Here is a 22,756-nt window from a genome sequence, read left to right on the forward strand (position 1 = left end):
AGTTCTATGGATAGTTTTTTGATGAACCTTCACATTGTTTTCCAGAGTGGCTGTACCAGTGTACATTCCCACCAACAGTGTAGGAGGGTGCCCATCTCTCCACACCCTCACCAGCATCTATAGTCTCTGGATTTGTTCATATTAGCCACTCTGACTGGTGTGAGATGGTATCTCAGTATGGTTTTGATTTGTGTTTCCCTGATGATGAGTGATGTTGAGCATCGCTTCAGGAACCATATTTCTAAGGCAATTTCAAGCTAAAAGATTTCCAAAAATTAATCATGGAACCTAGTTATTTTCCACTCTTTTCAAGTGACTTATCATCCTAAACCCAAGGTGACAATAGAAAACATTAAAAACCAAATCTAGACATAATTTACACCAATATATGCAAAAGGTTCACTAGTAACTCATGATGAACAATTTCACTGCAGTTGGTCTGTACTTTGCATGATACATCACTGCTTTCATTTAACAGAACTTCAGGAAATCCACAGCAGGTACAAATAGCAGATGTTACAGGCTCGTAAATAATCCTGTTAATGCCTGCTTTCTGATGGCATTTGCCGTCATCCAAAATCCATCTCCAACAAACATATGATGAAAAGTATACCTAATTATGTGTATGGTCCTTGTATAATTTTTTACTAATAAAATGCCTCAAACTGAGAATAATCACTATTTTTCTTAATACTTTTTCAGGAACTATGGGAAAACAATTTAGGAAAAATGTAATGCAAATTGATATAAAAGTGCAATTATTATACAAGATACAGAGAAACATGTTAAAATCTGTTCTTCTAAATGGGTTAACAGTTGTCCTAAAATGTAACAGTTTAGCAAGTTAATTAAGATTTCACTGTAACTGCAAATTAGTAGAAGTGCATAACTGCCATGTTATTAAGAGAGAAGATGAGAAATAAAAATCTGCATGACACATTTTATTCTATAAATTCAAAACAGCATTATACCACTGTCTTCTAATTTACATCGACAGAAGCGAAGATGTATTCTGAACATCTCTTATTTCTGAAGCTCACAGTTTTAAGGAATGAAACTCAATTATTTTTTTACCTTCAGTACTTGAAACGGCAATCATTTAGAATGTTTTGCGTATTTTCCCGTCTTTTCAAAAAAAGAGCACGCTACTAGCAATTTAACTTTATTTGGAGAACCTGATAGGGATGGCCTCTCCTACTAAAAATACGGTTAGTCGTTGGTGTGCATTTCCTTGATTTTTATTGCGCATTTGGGGCTTCTCCTAATTGTTGGTTGTGATGCTTTTGTTTTATACTACTGCCAGTTTATAAGTCTCTGGAGGAAGAAGAAAGCCTGCAACATTCTAATTTGGTAGCTGTTAACTTGCTGTGCACTGAAAACAATCTCATGTTAATATTTTGTGCCAACCAAGAGGAGGCTGGAATTGACCTGAATAAAATAAATTTGTCTTAGAACATGATCTCTGCACAAAGTAATTAAGAATCACGTAAGTTCATGACATGCGTTTCTTTTCTCTCTTATTTTCAGGTCCTTGGCTCTGCTCTGACACCTGAGGTGGTCAGAAATCTCCTTTTACAAGAAACTAAATGGAGTATTATTTTTCTGTTTAGGTCTTATTGACAGACATAATCAGAAGTGATGTGTCCACGAACGTATTGCGGGCTAAAGATCCATGAAAATGGGTTTTCTTATTTTATGACACATTTGGTCATTTATTCAACCTATTTGATCAAGAAGAGGGTTTTCTAAAATTGTGCCATGGAATACGAGTTCTGACAGATGGTCTCCCAAAAAGCAGATTCCTCACTCCAACAAGTTTAGGAAATAATGCCAAATGTATTGAGTTTGACAAATCTTCCGTGTATGTAAGAGTGTGTGTGTGTGTGTGTGTGTGTGTGTGTGTGTGTGTGTCTAAACCTATCCAATGAAATGAGCATTCCATATACCTTGTTTTGAAAAAGAAGAATCTAGAAAGAGTCAAGTTGTGGTCAAGACAACAATGGGTTCACCAAATCCCAAATGATTTTCTCCATCATGGGTTTATGAGAAGTCTCCGTTTCCCTTAATTTAGGTTGTTACTATGATTCTGTATGCATAGGCAATGCGTGCCACTTGCAGATTAAATGCAGTAAATTATCCTTGCATTCTTTTTTGCCTGGGAACCAGGCACTGAGGTACCAGGAACACAAAGGGCCTGGGTCCCTGAGCATCTCTTTGGAGCAGACTCCACCTCCCCCCCTCTAAACTTACAAAGGAGAGCACAGTGTGTTGGACAAATAAACCGTTGTTGAGTTACACCTAGATTTCAGGATTAATTTATTATTGTGGTACAATCTGACCCACCTTAGCCAATACAATAGCTGGACTCTGAAAGAGAGCAATTCAAAGAGACTTGATAATGCAAAGGACTTACATGATAGATGTGCAGATATTGAAAATTCCTTATTCACTCTTTATCGCTACATATACTTGTCAAGAGACAAATGTCACAGTTTACTTTTATAGGTAATCTTAAATACTCTCTGCTAGGCTACTAGCTGATAGGAGCTGCTCTAAACCAAGGGGGTAAAGTAATATAAAATACACACAAGAGCCTTACTCTCACAGAGCACACATTTATATTGTAAGGAAGAAAATGCCCGGTGGGGGATCTGCTCACTAAAAAAAAAGGATGGCAATTTTCTTATTAGATAATTATTTCTGTAATCTCTGTTCCCTTGCTAAATTTCACTTTAAAATACACTAAAATTATGGCAGTTACAGCCACAAAAAAAAAATGAGCCACTACTCACTTTTTTGTTGGAATGACAGATCAGATATTAAATCAAATATGGATATTTCTTGGTTCCCTTTAGTAATGGAAACCTATTTGAGTATAATCATTAAACATTTCAAAATTTATTTTGGAAAAGAAATATTCTAGGCAAACTGAAATAAATTTCACTTAATTGCATAATAATACTAAATTTAAACTTCTCTTTTTTCACTAGCCAAATTCTTTGCATGGAAACAATACTTCTCTTAAGCTTTTCTTAAACTTACAGAAACATCTTATTTTTTAATTATACTCCTAGCCATGTTAACGCATCACTTGCCACCTATATTAGAAAAGCAATATGCTGTCTATAATTTATAGGGAAAATATTAATGTATTTACATTAATGTAAATATTAATGTATTTTTAACTCTACTTTCAAAACACAATCTCTCAAAGACTTCCTATACAATGTTATAATGCATACATATGTACTAAATACTTCACCTATTCTAATAATGGAACCAGTATCTGTAATGATATATTTTAAAAGGCTGGTAAAGTGTGTTTAAAGTGTCTGGAAAATTAACAAATAACAAATGGAAGTAAGTCAGCCAACATGGTGACTGCCATGTACTTTATGGTCTAAAAGTACTTGAGATCAATGTTAGCATGAGTCCTACACAGGGTGGCATAGAGGAGGAATTCTGAAGACATGAATTCAATCAGCCCTTATATTTCTACTGTTAGTAATATAGTGAAATAAGACAATTTCATATCATAAGCAAATGAGATCCAAGTTTATGACTAAAAAATACTCAACTGATTTAGATTTCCTCAAAACTTAAAACAATCATCATTTTGTGTCAACTTAGTAAATAATAGCCTACCTTCAAGTTCACTAAATATTATAACAATAGTGACCTAACTCTAAACATCACAAGCTTCTTGTTACATTTTCCATTCAAAGATAGCCCTTGTTCTGTTTCTCTTTTCTCTCTGCAACTATGCAACTATGTTCAGGTATCAATGCTTTTTCAGTAAATTTCTTTTTCTTTATTAATTTTCCTAAGGAAAAAAGACAAGATCAAGAACTACTAATAATATCATATTGTTAGAAACATTTGAAAGCCTTAAAAATTTTTTTTAACACTTTTATTTATTTCTGAAAGACAAACAGAGACAGAGTGTGAGCAGGGGAGGGGCAGAGAGGGAGGGAGACACAGGTTCTAACTATCAGCACAGGCTCTAAACTATCAGCACAGAGCCGGACATGGGGCTCGAACTCACAAACCATGAGATCACGGCCTGAGCCAAAGTCAGAAGCTTAACTAACCAAGCCACCCAGGCGCCCCAGAAACATTTCAAATCTAAGAGCTAAATGTGATAACATAGGAGGTTACTCTGTTACATAATAATAAACTATCACTATACAAGATATGACCACTTTTTTGTGGAATGACAAAAAGAAAGGCATTATGTAGAAGAATTTGAATGGTTTTTTGATAACTATCCCTACCTCCAACTCCCACCAAAAATACCCTACTAGCATTATTGACCACCCAGTATTCAACACAGAGACTATCAGAACCCCGGTATCCTAAGGCTGCTGGTGAGCAACGGAATTCGTAAGACATGATGAGTATTAGTGGCTTCAGGAAGGAGATGTTAAGCTCTCAAAGTGGTACACATGGTCTATAAGGAAACAACCCCAAAGAGGTATGTTGTGGCATGTTATTCTACATATTTAAAAAAAATTAAGTCCCCAAGGGCACACATAGTAGTCTGGTGTGAATAAGGCTGAAGTGTTGGATATAAATTCCACAGGGTAAATAGTACTTAGAAAACAGTATCGCTAAGAGTCATTAAAAATAATGTATTCTATTTTTTTTACATCATAGGATGATGAGTAACTGAAGTAGTAGGTATCTAAGTACTTTAAAGGCTGTAGGGCATTAACTAAATATAAGTGACATAATCCTATGTCATTTAGAAAGATTAACCTCAAACAATAGTAACTGATTTTTAAAAATTGATAAATAGTAATAATTTGATTATCTTATTTTCTATATATGTTAAGAAATTATTTATATTTTATAGTAAATGAAATCATATGTATTACTTCTTTCTACTCATTTGTTACTCCTAGGGATATCTTGGTTATTTCTTAAGATAGCATGAAACCTTACCATATTTAAGTAATGTTTCAAGATATTAAAGAAAAATGATGTCAATTATTTAAATATTTTAATTTCTATGTACAAACACATTTCTCTAGTTTATATAGGTTTTTTTCACTTTGTATATTTAGCATGTGAAAAGGTTTGTTCATATCCAATTTGCCCAACTAAAATCTAGAGTTGAGTTCTAAAATTGAAGAAGTTTTTTCAATATAGTATTATTTTTAAAGATGGAAGCCAAGAAGTACAATATTCTCCCTTACAGAAGTGAACAGATTGAAAATAGACACATGAAAAGACAGACATGACCTGATCTCTATGGGAAAGTGGAAGAGAGACTATGTTTTTCATACATTCTCAGTATGAAAGTTCAGTAACTGGAAGATATAATCTCCTGAGCAAAATAATAATAATAATAAAAACAACAATGTTAAGTAGGTCCTATTTCTACATTAATGTACATTCTTCAGTATCTCAATAGGCTAATTTTAAGTACTCATACTTTTGAACACTAGAGGGAGTACATAAAAGAAAAAGAAGACAAAGAAGCCAAATACTGACATTACCTAGTTCTTGAGTGTTTTATAAAATATTGGGTCTTTGCAACAAACTGCTTATTTCTTATGGACATGGTGGGATGATTAAAATGTTTTTAAACAGTGTCAAATATCCTTTTTTCTATGTCATTTTCCAATTAATTTAAAATTTATAAATGCCTATTGGCAAGAAAGGTACACAATACTTAAAAAGCAGCAAAACAAAATGAATGCTGTAAAAAGGAGACATACTTTCTCCTCATTTTAATCTATGTATTCTTTTAGAAGAAAGTAGAATTACATCTTATGCGCTTCAAAGAGTCTAAATGACATCTCTGAGCCTAAGGGAATAATGGGCACTTTTAAATCAAAGCCAGACTTTTATCTGGAAGTGAAACCCAGAGGTTACACTGCATTTAGGGTTTATAGAGACAAGCTGTCTCCAGCGTCTCCATATGGGAGGGGGGCGGTCTAGAAACATGAGGACTGGAAGAATTCGTATTTTTTAAGCAGTCTGGGTGCCTGGGAGGCTCAGTCAGTTCAGCATCTGACTCTTGATTTTGGCTCAGGTCACGATCTCATGGTTTGTGGGATCAAGCCCCACGTCAGGCTCTGCACTGACAGTGTGGAACCTACTGGAGATTCTCTCTCTTCTTCTCTGTCTGTCCCTTCCCACCAAAATAAATAAATAAATAAATAAACTTAAAAACTTGTTTTAAATAATCTGCCTCACACAAAGTATGAGCTATTACTGAGAAGTCCATTGCTCATTTCAAAAATCAAGAATGTGGGGTGAGTTGAATGAGATGCGTTTAATGTGGGTAAGTAGACTGTGAAACCAAAGGAGGGGAAACAAAGGCTTCCTCCAGCCAGCCTACAAACTATAAGCACGTGTAAGCGGAAGATTAAAATTCCATGCAGAAGGTGTTTCATAAGCCTCCACCAGAAGGCTGCTGCTCTGGAACTAGTAGATTCGCACTGGAAAGTAAAGGTGAGGGTTTGATCTGTAAGAACTTCGATGGCTCGAGAGTCAGAAGGGATCCAGTAATTCATCAGTTGGCTTAATGAGCCCATCTCACATGACACCTATTGCTCTAGGAACGTGAGATATGTTAGGAAATAAAACAAAGCTCACTGACCTCCGGAAGCTGACACTCTAGTGGTGGAGCATAAACAAATAATAAACCCTAGGAATACACTGATTAGTTTCTCAGAAGCAGCTATTTATTAAGAAAAAGCTTAGCAAAGAAAGAAGGACAGAGAATGCCAGAGTCTATAAAAACAGAGAGAGCTGGCAGAAGAAGCCGTGGTAGAGTGACACTGGAAACATTTTTGAATGAGGGGAAAGGGTCTGCACAGGAGTGGAATGAGCCATAAAAACGGGCATGGCGCATTCGTTCCTGGAACAGCAAGACTACTGTGGCTGTAAAAAAGAGACCCGGAAAGAAAGCAGCAAGAAAGGAGGGGAGAGTAACAGGGGAGCAAGGAAAATGTTGTGAGGCTTCATAACCACTGTAAGCACTGTGACTTTGAAAGAAATTGGAAGTCCCTGAGGGGATGTGAGAAGAGTAATGTGGTTGAGCCTCACCCCGACTGTTGAGCTGAAGAATGGCTGAAGGAGGCAAGAAACTGCTACCATAGCAATCCAAAGGAAAGAGGATGTTCGCTTGGACCAGAGTGATAGCAGATGAGAAGACTCGGTCAGGTTCTAGAAACATGTTAAAGACAGAGCCAATCAGATCTTTCATTGAATTGTTGATAATTCATGAGAATGAGGAGTTAACGATGACTCTGAGATCTAGAGAGATGGACACATCATTCACTGACACGGGACGGACCACAGGACATTAGGTTTTGAGGGAGGCAGGTGATCAGGGATCAATTGTGGACATGGTAAGTGGAAGATGCCTTTCAGACATTCAAACAGAGACATGGAGAAGACCTCAGAAGAAAAGTCTGGGCTGACGATACAAATTTGGAAGTCACGGACCTGTATATGGAATTTAACCACAAGACTGAATACAAACACCGAGAAAAAGAAAGTAAATAGTTTTTTCTTTAAAGGGGATCAAAATTTGTATTCAGATATCTGAGAGGAGGAGGAAATAAAGGCAACAGAGAAAGGAAAATCCGGCCACAAAAGCAGAGCATCCTTCGAGCCCAGTGAAGACAGAGTTTTAAAGAGACTATCAAATGCTGCCAGTAGATTAAATAAAATGAAGACCTCAGAAGAAAAGTCTGGGGTGACGATACAAAATCAAGTATGAAGTGTCACGGACAACCTAGATAGAAGCATGTGCGGTCCAGCGGTGAGAGCGTGCATCTGATCAGAGTGGGTTTAGAAAATAGTGGAAAGAGGTGATAGCATGAAGAGATAAAGAGGAGCTAGGAGGTAGCATAGTAATTTTCAGGGCAAGTCAGTCGGAAGAGGATTATACTATTATCTTTATCATCACTTGTATGCCAAGGAGAATCCTCTGGGTCAGAGTGAAAAAGTGAAGGTTTGGAAGAGATGGGGAGGATTGTTAGTGATTTTCTTGAGTAGATAATAAGAAACAGGCTCTCCTGTATGTGTGGAATGAAGGGTTTTCAACCCTTAACATCTTTAATAAGTTTTACTGGGAAATGGACCCTCAAGTTCAAATTTGGCATCAGATAACAAAAGTGAGATTTTTAAAATGTTTTACTAATGGGACACCTGGGCGTCTCAATCGGGTAAGCAGCTGACTTTAGCTCAGGTCATGATCTCAAGATTCATGACGTCAAGCCCCGTGCCAGGCTCTGTGCTGACATCTCAAAGCCTGGAGCCTGCTTCGGATTCTGTGTCTCCCCCTTTCCCTGCCCCTCCCCCACTCATACTGTGTCTGTCTCTCAAATATAAAATCAATGTTAAAAAAGTAAAAACTAAAAATATAAATGTTTTACAGAAGGTGACTGACTTGGTCAGTCATTACAAGAGGAAAAAAAATTACTAGATCTTTTGAAAAAGGCACAAATAAGGAAGAGTCATCAAGCAACACTAGCAGATTCAAGGCAGTGACAAAGTGACTAGAAACATGAGGACTACAGAACGCAAGGTGGTAAAAAACTGAAACAGAATCATGGTTGTCAGGGATGGTCTCCAGATTACTCACTGAAGGGAAGCCAGATATAAAGCCAAAGAGGAAACACGGGACCCTGATGTCAAGCCGGAAGGCTGCGTTTGTTCATTTGACACTTTAAGTATTAGGAGGATAGTATATGATCTTTTAAGCAGGGGAGTGGCCCGAAGAAAGCAGCACATTAGGAAGATTAATCTGGCCCGTGTTTAGAGGATGACTTGACAGAGAACAAAGGAGAGAGATTAGCTTTAGGGCTATTAAAACATCATCCGTGAAGTTTACCGCAAAGGGATTAGAGGGGTGGCGGTGGGAAGGAAGGCGGCAGCCACTTTGAAATTCCCTGTTTAGCAAGAGTATGTAAGACTCATCGGTGATGCTATGCTCTGGTTGCATCACGTACCTTTCTCTCTGTGCCCCTGATGCTCCTTAATAATATTATTTCTGTCTTTATTTGGAGTGATGTCCCCCAACTACCATGTAAGTTCCAGAGGTGGGGGGGATCAGGCAGACATTGCTCACTATGGTACTTCCATTGTCTTGCTTAGAGTAGGCATTTAAAGAAAAGTGATGAGTAGATGAATAAGACATTGGGTTATAGCAAAAATGCTGATCAGAAAGCAAAAGGAAAAAGAAGGGAACAAAAAATGTGGAAGACAGCAAGAGGAGGAGACAGAAGGGAAGAATAAGAAAGTGGAAAGTGACCAATGAAGTAGATAAAGGAGAGGGGGAGGGAAAGGAAAAAGAAATGATACTGAAGTTAAAAACCCAGAACAGGGGCACCTGGGTGGCTCAGTTAAGTGTCCGGCTTCGGCTCAGGTCACGATCTCACAGTTCGTGGTTTCGAGCCCTGCATCGGGCTCTGGGGTGACAGCTCAGAGCCTGGAGCCTGTTTCAGATTTTGTGTCTCCCTCTCTCTGATCCTCCCCTGCTTGTGCTCTGTCTCTGTCTCTCAAAAATAAATAAAAAACAGGGAAAAAAAAACCCAGAACACAGAAGAGCAATTGTGTTCCTGCTGAAAAGTTGGGAGCTGATGACGGACAATGGTATAAAGGGAGAAATATTCAAAGTGCCACTCCACCACTTGCTCTCCGTGAGTGAACCTCTCTGTCTCAGCTTTTCCATAGGTAGAGCAACCTCATAATAACCTTAGAATAACCTCACAGGTTAACTAATGAGGCTGATTCAATGAATTACCTCAGAACAGCTCCTGGTACATGAACAGATGTCAGTCATGTTGTTGTTGTTGTCATCGTCATTGTCATCTTCTTCTCCTTCTTCATCATCATCACTATCACCATCATCATCATCACCATCACTATATTTCTTCTGTAACCTGTGCTATACCTCAGAGCTGAGACGCCATTCAAACCTCTCCTACCTCCACAGAAACGGAAGAGGCAGGGGAAGTGTAAGACATTGACAGGTGAGGTGAAGAGCCCTTCCTTCATGGTCATGGTTGCCACTGACCTCACTCAGGAACAGAGTGGCTAGAACAGGAGCTCATAGCCTCAGAAGCTGCCATGCACCTTTCTGAGACTCCCTTCCTTCCTTTCAAGGTATAAAACAGACATGCCCTTCAACTGCTTGAAAGTCATCAGGTTAATTTTTCATTGTGAAGAATGGAAAATGAGATGGGAGAAGGTGATGAATGGAAATGAGGTGTCTTTTAAAAGTAGGTTCAGTGAGGGGTGCCTGGGTGGCTCAGAGGGTTCAGCGACTGACTTGGTTTTCGCTCAGGTCATGATCTTGTGGTTTGTGGGTTGATGTCCCGCATTGGGTTCTGTGAAGAATGTAGAGCCTGGTTGGGATTCTCTCTCTCTCTTTTTCTCACTCTTGCTCTCTGCTCCTCCCCTGCTCATGCCCCCCCCCAAGATAAATAAATCAACTTTAAAAAATAAATAAAAGTAGGTTTAGTGAAGGAAAAAAGAATCCTGTAAATTTAGGAAACAAAAACACCCCACAGATAATGGCTTGTTAAAAAGAGAGAAAGAGAATACAAGATATGAAAGTAACAAAGTCCCAATGCCTGATGTATAAACACCAAATAAGAGCACAAATAAATAAAAAGGTGGGTGAAGAAAGAAAGAAAGAAAAAGGTGGGACTATGAAGGCAGAGCTAGAGGAATCATTCTCAACCACAGGGCCTCCCCTCGCGCCCCCCTCAGAGGACATTTGAGAAGGCGTAGGCACGTTTTTAGTTCTCACACGGACATTTGTGATGGCTCCTTGCATCTACTTAGTAGAGGCCACGGATGCTACTAAATAGCCTACGATGCATAGGACAATCTTCAACAATAGAGAATTCTCAGACCCAAATGTCAAAAAAGCCTTGTTTGAGGAAGCCTGAACTGGAGAGTAAAGGTAAGGAGGAAAAGATGGGAGTAGATCGGGTCCGGTCACTCCGCTGCTCCAAAGTGCAAAGCCCCCTTCTGACCGTAAGAGTGTTAATCCAGAGACACGCGCATGCGTATGCCTGCGCACAGGCTCCTGCCACACTGGCGTCCTCGCTCTTCTGCCGATGCCTGGGCCACATGCGCCCGGTTAGGGCCTCAGACTGCTGCTCCCCCGACCTGGAAAAGTGCTCCCCTGTGGAGCCACACAAGATACTCCTTCACCTTCAAGCTTTTCCTCTGGCATCGCCATGTCTCCTTCTCACCCGGGCTTAGCCTGGACCATCCTACTTAAGCCTGCACCTCGTCTCTGTGACTGCTCACCCCTTATCATCTTCTCTTGTTTCACAGGACTTGTCCAGTTTTAGTATTTGACGTGACTTGAGGGTTACGTTGGTCTGTCTTCCTTATGCCCTCCCCACCCTCTATGGACGCACATGAAGGGATTCTCTCTCTTTTCGTGGCCACTATATCCTCAGCAACAAGAAAAGTGCCTGGCGTAGAGTGGGTTCCAAACAAGTATTTGTTGAGTAAATGGATAAAGAGGCTCAGACAAATTCAAATTCAAGGAATAGTAACAATAATTATAGATATATTGACACTGCTCACTCTCTTAATGAGAACTGTTTTAATAAAGTGCTTTATATATACTCAGTCTTTGAATCTCTGTAATGAGTCTTTAATGGAGATTATATTATCATTACTATGGCTGTTTTCAAGACAACTTCATCAAGCCGGAGTGAGGTTAAGAAACATGTCCAGTATGTTTGGACATACTGAAATCAGTTGGCCTGGTGGAGAACCTGGCCCTCTTCACGGTGTTACCCCGCTGTACAACACAGCCTCAAAATGTTTCTAGTATTTAAAAAAAAAAAAAAAAAAGGTAATGCCAAATATTTGCCAAAACCATTCAGATATCCAATCAAAGGATAATCAAATTTAAACTTTATTCTATATAACTGAATAAACTTATTGCTGATATTTGAGCTTTAAGATCAGGTTATTTTCTGGGGTGCCTGGGTGTCTCAGTGAGTGGAGCATCCAGCTTGAGCACAGGTCACGATCTCACGGTCCGTGACTTTGAGCCAGGCCTGCGTGGGGCTCTGCGCTGACAGCCCTGAGCCTGGAGCCTGCTTCAGAGTCTGGGTCTCCCTCCCTCTGCCACACCCCCATTCGCACTCTGTCTCTCTCCCTCTCAAAAGTAAACATTAAAAATTTTTTAAATAAAAAAAAATCACACGTTTTTCTCCATAGTTTTATCACTATCCCCAAAGTCAAAAAGAAATGGTTACCAAGGTATCTTTTGCAGCCACTGTCATAGTTTTTTGCTGTTTTACTGAAATTATTAAAATGTATAAATTATACACGAACAAAAGCTGGTGGTCCCAAGGTATGTAAAACATTAATGATTTATTTTAACAAACATTAAAAAAACAGTAACTGGCTGCTGATTGTTCTCAACCACGTGCACATTTCTCTGGCAACAGAGGACACTGGGAGGGAGACACTTGTCTCACAAAGTAATTTCCGGTGTTTGCAATGTGAGTTGAGATTTTACAATGTATTAACATCATATCCAAGAAGAATGTTCTAGTGTGGAATAACCAAGCAGCAATCTATGAGCCGGAAAGGCTTGTGCTTACGTCCCAAAACTATGACGTATCATTACAGGAGTTAGCACACGGTTTACTGAGCAGCTTCCGAAGCAGACAGAAACCAATTAAAATGGAAAGTGACATGAATGTTTCTCCCATCATTCTGACTTCTAGAAATAACATTATGGCCCTTTACACAGTCCACATTGCTTTCGAGAGCCTTCACTTACCCCAGAAGAGGTGGTGCCCTACGGTAGATGACTTTCTTCCGGCGGAGCCCCTTGGTTTATTCACGATTGCCTCCTTTATTGTCTTCGGCACAGTGTGTTATGGAAACCAAGAATTCAGTAAGTCCTTCTTATTTCATGAATTAACATCATACGGGAAAACGTTAAAACAAGTAAGGGGAAATAATGTTTTGGGACCAGTTTTGAGAAAATACACTTAATTGATGATAAGCGGTGGAAACATTTTGTTCTATGTATGATGTATCTGTCACATAACCTTTAGACACATGAGCATTCTATACTTTGGGGAGAGTAGTGAAGTGCATGGGTGCGTGTGTGCGTGTGTGTGCGTGTGTGTGGGTCTGAAGTAAATTGCTGATAAACTACCCATTTGCCTCCTGGCATAAAAGCCATGAGATTACAGCCATCAGTATTTCATTTTTTTTTCTTTTCCTATATCCAGGACTTTTGATCTTGAAAATTATGGGTTTCAAGTAACTAACTGAAAATTAAAAATGAAAACAAACCACACTAGCAATCATTTGTGTCAGCACCTGAGTTACTCTCACTTACCCAAGATTCCCTCAGTATATGCAAAACCTTATTTTCTTATGAGCTTTTGTTCCAGGAGAAAGATCCATGATTTTGTCAAACTTTCAAAGAGCTCTCTCTGTGATATGGGTGGAAAAATTAAGAACCACTACTGCTACAAGGCAACTGATCTGACTGATATACATCTATATCTATACAGATACATAGAGCTAGAGAGAGAGATATTAACTTGTTATGCTCCTGCAGCATGAACATAGTTGGAAATCTTAGGATAAGATCTCATTCTAGGCAAGAGGCAAATAAATACCAACATACCTCTTAGGTTTCATGTAGGACTAGAGAAGGGAACCTGTGGGAAATCATCAAATTTGCTTTCTTCAGGCAACTATGGTGCACATTATCTGCAGCTGAGAATCTGTTTATAGTGGGCCCAACACTGTAATAATGGACCCACTGGGTAGAGGTATGTAATTTGGGCTCACTTCAATTATTCTACAAGTAAACATGTATCCCAAATGCCAATTTGAAGTAGCATGTGCAAAGCAGAAAGAGAGAAGACAAAAAATCATAAATATAAGTTCTGTCTCAACAATGGCAATGATTTTACCCTAAAGAGGGGTCTAGAAGCTCAATTCCTTTAGAATCTGCATCTTCTTCCATTCTCAAAAATAAAAATAGTACAGAAGGCTATGTCTGTCCTGAGTTGACAGGCCACCTGAGTTGACAGCATGCTTTGCTGGGACATTATGTAGACACGTCTACTTCCTCCTTTTAATGATTGTTACTTTCTGGCTCTTGGTGCCAAAGCAGCACTTACTCTACGATCCCAGGTCTTACAGGAAATTTTAGTTTAAAGCAGTTCTTCCTAATGAGCTAACTTTGCATATAATGAAAACATTTCTATCCATATTATCCTGGTTACAAAACAAGGTTTTAGAATAAAGTTGTTTCTGGTACGTACATGGGAAGGGGGAGGGGTGGTTTACAATCAATATCACCAAAAATAACATGAGAAATCTAATTATAAAAATACATGTGACCTTGGTAGTTAGCTCAGTAAGTTTGAGTCTGTAGAGAGTTAAACAGGGTTTTCTCTCCATCAGTTGTAGCAGAAACCCCAAACATCTCAGAAAACTTAAGGATACTACATCCCTTCTGAGACCATTTGATAATATCAAAAGAAAATAAAAGTTTCCCAAATTCTCTTAAATTCATTTGAAACAGCTGCACACAATACTAGAACCAGCAAGCTCCCATATGAGTTGCTCCTTTATTTGCTGTCATAATGTAAAAAAGCTAAGTAGTATTCTTATTAACATTTTTTAATACTAAACAAGCCAAAGTTAATTCTGCAGCACATATTTACTGGGATGATACAAATTTCAAGGCCTCATTAACTCACTATTAAATCTGCCTTGAGACTGGTGCCCAAAATTGAGTGCAACTCACAAAAACTAGGACTGTTACCACAAATTAATAATTAGCTACAAAACAAAAATAAAAAGATTTATTAGCTTCACATAAAAATTTAAAAACGGTGTCCAAAAGATGAATGGATAAAGAAGATGTGGGATCTATATATGCTGTGGAATACTATTCAGCCATAACAGGAATGAAATCTTGTGATCGGCAACACGGATGGACCCGGAGGGTATAATGCTAAGGGAAAAGTCAGAGGAAGACAAATACCATATGATTTTGTGCGCAGGTGGAATTTAAGAAATAGAACAAAAAAACAAAGAAAGTAAATAAGACAAACAAAAGAACACACTCTTTAAATAGAGAGTGGTTGCCAGAGGGGAGAGGGGATGCGTGAAATAGATGAAGGGGGTTAAGAGCAAACTTATCTTGAGGAACACTGAGAAGCTTACAGAACTGCTGAATCATTACATTGTATATCTGACCCTAATATAACTCTGTGTGTTAATTTTACCTAAAGAAAGAAAGAAGAAAAGAAACACTGTCTATATATACTGCTCCTGGAAGTAAAAATTCCATGGAAAACAGTTAATGCGGATCAAAAGCTCAAAAACTTTCACACTCTTGACATCTAAGAAAGTGTCAACAACAAGTTAGGAAAAGTCACAGAGCTTAGCGGTTAAGTGTCTGGACTCTAGCACTAAAATGCGTGGCACTGAAGCCTTGCAAGTGATCTTGGACAAGTGACTTATCTCTGGCCTCTGTTTTATCTGTAAAATGGCATAATAGTACCTTTCTCATATGCCTGTTTTGAGTATTAAAAGACTTAATGTAAATAAATATACTTAAAGAGTACTAAGGCAGAGAATAAAAATTTATCTCTTAGCTGTTTTCATTGCCTAAATTTCAGAGTTATATTAGTGTCAGATGTACAATGTAATGATTCAGCAGTTCTCTAAAATTTTGAGTGATAATGAACAATCACAAAAATTCATAAATTGATAGAATGTCCAACCTTAGAGGATTTATACAGTAACTTATAGCATAGCTATATAATCATTATGATTTAATACTCTTTAAGAAAGCAAAAAATATCACTATATATAATTTCATAATTTTATATGACTTCATCTATGTTATTTTAACATATGCTACAAAACGACTGAAAGAAAAGATAGCAAAATGTTTAACATGTCTAGTTCTATTTGACACTAACGGTAATTTTAATTTTCTCCTGGGTAATTTTTTGTTTTTTCCAAACTTTCTAGAATATTCATATAGTCTATTGCTTCTGAAATCAGAGAAACAAATGAAATTAGTTCTTTAAAACGAAGTCCCCATGAGATTGGGTTTGGAGGAGGGATGAATAAGGAGAGCAGGGAGCATTTTTAGGGCCATATAAATCCTCTGTAAGATGCCATAAGACGGACACATGTCATTATACATTTTTCTACCCCCAAAGAACCCACAATACCAGCAGATCCATATAATGACTTGGGTGCATATGATGTGTCTATATGTCTGTAGAGATTCATCAGTTTTAAGAAATGCACCACTTCCGTCAGGGATGTTGATATTGGGGGACGCAAGGCCCGTGCGGAGGCCAGGGGGATATTCTGGAAATCTGTGCCTTCTCCTCAATTTTGCTGTGAGCCTAAGCCTGCTCTAAAACAATAAAATCTTAATAAAGTACATACATAAATGTTAACAATTTTTAAAAGGAAAAAAGTACCATTTGTTGTTACTAATCTATTTTCAGCTTGATATTGACTATACACATTTCAATCAGAACTGAGTCAGCAGCCTATTAGAACTAACTCCCAAAAATGGCCCATGCAAATTTTCATGATTAGTTCTATAGAAGAATCTATAGTTTAATTTGTTGGGGAAAATACGTTTTACTCCAACTTGCATTTCTATCTCTTTTGTTACATTTTTATTTAAATACCTGAGACCCTCAGAACAGTAAGGGTGGAGAAAACATAATCCAGGTAACCATGAAACCTACTGCTTTGGTTGTATTATCTATTTAGTTCATTATTGCCTGAAGCACATTATCTATGTATTACTTTAAGGTTGCTTGAGTTTCTTATCAGCCAATTCCTTGAGTCTTGAATGGTTTTAATGCATCGAAAATAGAGACAGTGAAAGATGGTTACTGGTTATCTTTATTTTCTCAGAACCATTCTGTTCTTCCAGTAACATGCTAAGCCCTCATGCTTAAGACAAGAAAAATGAAAAAAACACTTTAGCATTCTGTAAATATACTTGAGTTTAAGGAGTCAGACTGTGGCATAGTGTAGCAAAAGTACAACTATTGCTACAATTGATTGAACTGTGAAATTCCATTCATTCACAACTTTAGAACTTGGAAAATACTGCAGAGATCATTTTCTAAAATTTGCTCTAGTAATGAATTTTATATGCAGGGACTTGTTAACCAAAAAATACTCTAGGATTTCCTAGAGCAATAAACTACAGCACTGTGAATAAGCCATCTGAAAAGAAAACATTTAAGAACAAAAATAATCTTTCTTAATTTTTTTAATGTTTATTTATTTTTGAGAGACACAGAGAGACAGATGCAAGCGGGGGTGGAGGGGGCGGAAAGAGGGGGAGACACAGAATCTGAGGCAGGCTCCAAGCCTGGAGCTGTCAGCACAGAACCCGACGCAGGGCTTGAATCCATGGACCCTGAGATCATGACCTGAGCTAAAGTGGGGGCCTAACTGACTAAGCCACTCAGGTGCTCCTAAAAACAAAAATATTTTGCAGGTAACTGTTAATTCTGCCAATCCTGTTTTCATCAGTCCCCAAATGGTCGCTTCCAAAGGGGTTTCAAACTTTTCAAAATTAAACTGAAGTTTAATTTATTTCTATTTATGACCTCATAAGAAAAACCATGGGTGCTTTCCAGTCCACAGCCACAGTACTAACACAGCTTCCCACCTAAGGGGTCCAGACACTGAGTCATTCCAGGGCACAGAAAGAATAATTCGTCTTAACTGGGTTCTCTGTAGGAGACATATCTACTTACAAGGCTTAGCAATAAATTAATAAATTATATATGTATTTATTATGTATATTTATATGTGTGTACACACACATAATATATATAATATATGCCCATATATTTATCAAATATTTAAATTTAATAAATTATACTTATTAAATAAGTAATATGTGCATATATTCAACCCATTAACAGTCTTATTACTTCAAAATATAAAATGAAACACTAAAAAAAGTTCAAAGTTATTATCGGCCTAAACTAAATGAGAGTACAGCTAAAGCAGCAATGAATTTTGTTTCCAAATGAGTTTCTTTATTACATATTTCAGTGTCTCTCTACCCAACAAAATCTGTGATACTATATTAATATCAGTATTTGATGCAAAACAATTTACCCATGAGATCTTCCTAAAGGAACAGGCAAATTGATACCCAAAGATGTCAGATTATTGGACAACTATTTTTAAAAAGTAGTAACTTTTTATTTTTCTTAATTAAAAAAAAGTATACGGCCACACCTAATAAACCAATGATGGCTAATGTTATCTCTAAAATTCTACAGTTTCACTATTTTCTTCTTTTTTCCAATGTGTAGAAAAAAGCATTATGCATTAATATTGTATCTCCTGTTAATTTCCTCTCCTCTCTACTTTTTCAAAATTTTAACCACATCTCAAAGATCTAAAATCTTCTGTTTTGACTTCTCATCCACCAGAATTAATCCTTCATGAAAAACTCTATATATCCAGTTTTAAGACTTGGATAGGTGATCTGTGTATGGCATTGAGCCATTTGTGTTAATCATGACAATGTGAGTCAATTGGAAGGTCCTTAAAATTCCTGTCTTATCATCCTTTTTATTATTTTATTTTATTTTTTTAATGTTTTATTTATTTTTGATACAGAGAGAGACAGAGCATGAGAGGGGGAAGGTCAGAGAGAGAAGGAGACACAGAACTGGAAGAAGGCTCCAGGCTCTGAGCTAGCTGTCAGCACAGAGCCTGACGCGGGGCTTGGACCCATGAACTGTAAGATCATGACCTGAGCTGAAGTTGGCCGCTTAACAGAGTGAGCCACCCAGGCGCCCCTCTTATCATCCTTTTTAAGCTTCAATTTTCTTCACCAGATGCTTGCTACATTGCTAAGTACATAGCAAACACCACTGTATAAATCTACATACACTAATTCTTATTCTCAGTTCTGCTTTTTATTCTCAAGCCTATTAGATCAGAGGGAGAGTGGCCACTAAAAGCAGTAATAATGCCCTTTTACACTAGTGATGTTCAAAGACAGAAAAAAATGCATCCCAAACTAATGTTTTGAGCTCACTGAGATCAGAAACTACAAATTCTTCATCTTGGTAGCCATAAAAAGATAACATAGTACTTGGCACACAGTAGGTGCTGAATAAATATGTTGAGTTATACTTAAGGCTTTTCCATTATACTACAGAAGATCAAAAGACCCCTATTATTTATGAAAATCATTTAAGATTTTACTGAACGCCGAGGGCAGAATAAAACTGCCCTTAGAGGTTCCAGAAATCCTGTTCCTCTTCTTCCAAGATATAATCCAATTATAAATGATGAAGCAATGATAAATAACCAATCATAAAATACAGTCAGTATAGTTTTGTCCTAATTAGTAACATGTTTCAAGAAGTCACTTCTATGTTCGAACCTACTCCAATAACTAAATTTTCAGATGACACAAGTCCAGAAAACTTCGGAAAAGGAAAGCAATTTTAAAATAACCTCCAACACAGTTCCAACATTGTTGGTGCAGCGTTTACGTAAAAATAAAATATGGAATATTCAAAAACGAATAATGCCTATTAGCATAGAAAAAGCAGAAAAGAAAAGAAATACCGTATGGTGACTGATAAACTCATCTAGTCAAAATCACTTTTTTTATTTCTAATTTCTATTCCAAGTTAATAAGAACTCTCAGACAATTTGTATCAAGATAGAGTATGGCCTAAAGGCATAGCATTGCCAATAAAGGAATTAGATTTCTAAATATAAGCGTTTATGTTCAATATATACCAATGATAAAGTGCCAGAACAGTGAATGTAACAAATGATGAATTAGTGAATTTCATATTTACAAGTCACAGATACAGAGACCAACAAGGTTTCCAATTTTACAAAGTTTTAAGTTACTACTCCATACAAAACTACATCAAAGATATGTTCAATCACATGTGCAGTATTAGCTTCAAAAGATAAATGATGAACAACTGCAAGATGTCATAGGTTAAACATGTCCTATAAATATTTGCTCTCGAAATAACTGTAGTATATATATAGTTATATATATAAATGGCCGATGCTCTGAGATTCAGCCTTAGCATATATAACTCCATGTGTAAAGCTAGGATGCAGCCTCACAAAAGTCATTAACAATCCCACCACATTATTTATCATTCATTAATTTCATTCTTAGGGTGAGATTTTTACACAAACAGGCCCTGGCAGCCAATCAACGATTCCAAAGCATGAAGTCAAAATTTTATCTCTGGATCTGTCTAGAAGACAGATCCTTTCATTTACTTGGTTGTACATTATTTACGTTTTCCCATACTTTTTATAAACGACCTGTTTTTTTCCCCCTTATAAAGCCTCAAATAAATGAAGACACAGAAAGAGGAAAAGAGAGACCCTCAGACTTCCTGATTTACTTCTCTGTGATTCTAATCAAGAGCCTTAGGGAGATTAGAAGTTTCAATGTAGATCTACCTGGTCTCCAGAAGCCTACAGAATAATGTGGCAAAGCAGGACCAGGACCTTGTGCAGTTCCTCTTTATTTATTCTAAAAAGCCAGTGGAGTGACACATCATAACATAAGGAAGCATGTGCCTATAAATGCAGAGTTCTGACTGCCTTTTCTCTTACTTCCAGCCTCCTGCCTACCACAGTAAACACATTACTTTGCTGATAAAGGTTTCCCATACTCCCCACCGTAGAAACCTCAACTACGACAAAATTCTGCCAAAAGGAACATGCCCAAATTTGTTCATTTTTTAAAACGCCATAATGTTTCAGATGAAAACACAGCCTGCCAAAGATGTCAAATAAAATAACAAAGAAACGAACAGCGTCTTTAGACTTGACTTTCAATGCATAACCTGGCCATCTGTCAACCAGTTGTGAAGCAATGATCCCAGAAAAGCCCTGCCAACGCGAACAACTTAGATCCTTGCACCGATCATCTGTATCAGTCTCCACTCTCAGGACCTCAGTGGTAATTATGCTCTGTCTATGGAGCAACCTATAGAAATGGCATGTGTCACCGGCAAACCGAACCCTGCCAAGGAACGGGCCATTTTAACAGATTTTCATTTGGTAACATTACCTAGAGGTAATGGGAAATGGGGGGGGGGGAGTTGGGCTGCGGGGGAGGGGGATCTCTTTCCTCACGTTTGGATTGGAAATTGGATGCAGGAGGTTAATCTCCGGAGGCCAGACGTCCAAACAACCCTCAATCTCCTCCCACTTGGCCTCAGGGGCAAGAATACAATTTCGGACCTCGGGTCTGCCCACTCCCCTTCCTGCCGAGGCCACCACCCTAGAAGTTAGAGTCTTAGCGCTCGCACAACTGCGGGTGCGGACTCCCTGACCCAGAACCGCACCAGCCGTCCTCCGGGTGCGGAACGGCGGGCTCGGACTCCGGCCACCAGCTCCGCGACGCCGCCAGCTGCCGCCGGGCCGGGCTCGCCGGAGACCCCACCCCTCCCCCACCCCCTTGCCTGGAGCAGCTGCCGGAGTTACGCAGCCTCAGCCCCGACACCTCCCCGGCTGCTTTCAATCCCAATCACAGGGGTGAGGGGTGGGAGGCCAGAAGTGGAAGGAGGGTGAGGGTGGAGGGGGATCGGGAAAGAACCCAAATAGTCTGGTTCGCAAGAGCCAGGACGCCAAGTGGCAAGACCCTCGGTGCACGCACAGCACACACGCGCGCACACGCTCACCGACGCGCCCCGCTCCCCAGGTTCAAAGCCAAGCGGTTACAAGATGGGAGGAAGGAAGGAGGTGGGGGTGGCGGGAAGGCCCGGAGTTAAGGGGAGCGACGTTCGGAGAGCAGAGGGTGCTTCAAGAACTGCGAAAGTGGGAAAGTACCAGCCCCCCCTCTCCATCCCCAAATCTGGGCAGCCCTGCCCGCAGCCCCGGTCGCCTCCCTCCCTGCGCGGCTCCGGAGGCGGGGAGGGGAGCCGGAGCCGAGCTTCCCCCCGGCTGCCCTCCCCGGCCTGGCCCAGGGCCCGGAACCCGGCCCCCCTCCAGCCGCGGCTTGGGGAGGCTGCCAGGCGAGGAGCGACTTGCCAAAGGACTCCGGGGGAGCAAGAGGGCAGGACAGGAGCGTTCTGCACGCTCCGGCCGGGCTGCTCATCTCTTCCTCTGTCGCCACACCCCCAGGGAGCCCCCGGCCCCGACACTCCACGCACATGGCGACCGAGACACGCACGCATCCGCCCTTCCCACGATCCCAGGTCCATCGATTAAAACACTAGTTGATTTCTTCCTGATTAACAAGAAAAAAAAAAAAGTGCAGCAACTCTTTTCAGGAGTCGCCGGAGCAAAGAAAGTCCTTCTGCAGACGTCTTTCTACACTTTGCTAGGAGTTCAGGAACCCGGCGGTCCCCAGTGAAAACGGGACCGGGACCCCGAGGGGGGCGAAAGGTGACGAACTCCTTCCCCACCCCCGCGCCTCTCACCTCCTTAAGTTCCTTGGCCACGTCCTTCAGGTCGCCCAGGACTAATTCCAGGTCCTCCACGATGATCCTGATCTGTTCCTTCACCTTGGTTTTGGAGGCTGCCGGCGGTCCCTCGGCTGGACAGGACGAGGAGGGGGTCCCCTTGGACTTGGCTGACATTCTCTGGGGGCAGGCGAGGCAGGTCAGCACAGGCGGGCGAGCGGAGGCTGCTGCGCGCCCCCGTCCCTGGCGCTGCCGCGGCCTCTGCCGCCCCGAGCCCCCCGCATCTTGGACGCTGCCCG

At 39.6% G+C, this 22,756-nt stretch overlaps 1 protein-coding gene across 2 annotated transcripts in view; it reads right to left on the reverse strand.

The window, feature by feature from the left end:
• The window catches only part of PRR16 (proline rich 16), a 196,618-nt gene that overhangs the window by 173,589 nt on the left and 273 nt on the right, over window positions 1-22,756 (reverse strand). The window contains exon 2 of one of the 2 annotated variants that reach the window (XM_029941362.1): window positions 22,476-22,637. In XM_029941362.1, the coding sequence (XP_029797222.1) occupies window positions 22,476-22,634 (159 nt within the window). In that variant the 5' untranslated portion in view covers window positions 22,635-22,637. Of the gene's footprint in view, window positions 1-22,475; window positions 22,748-22,756 lie in introns of those variants that run through there. The other variant, XM_029941361.1, reaches the window with a different exon arrangement.

The sequence above is a fragment of the Suricata suricatta genome, chromosome 6, assembly GCF_006229205.1.
Source record: "Suricata suricatta isolate VVHF042 chromosome 6, meerkat_22Aug2017_6uvM2_HiC, whole genome shotgun sequence".
NCBI classification, from domain to species: Eukaryota; Metazoa; Chordata; class Mammalia; order Carnivora; family Herpestidae; genus Suricata; species Suricata suricatta.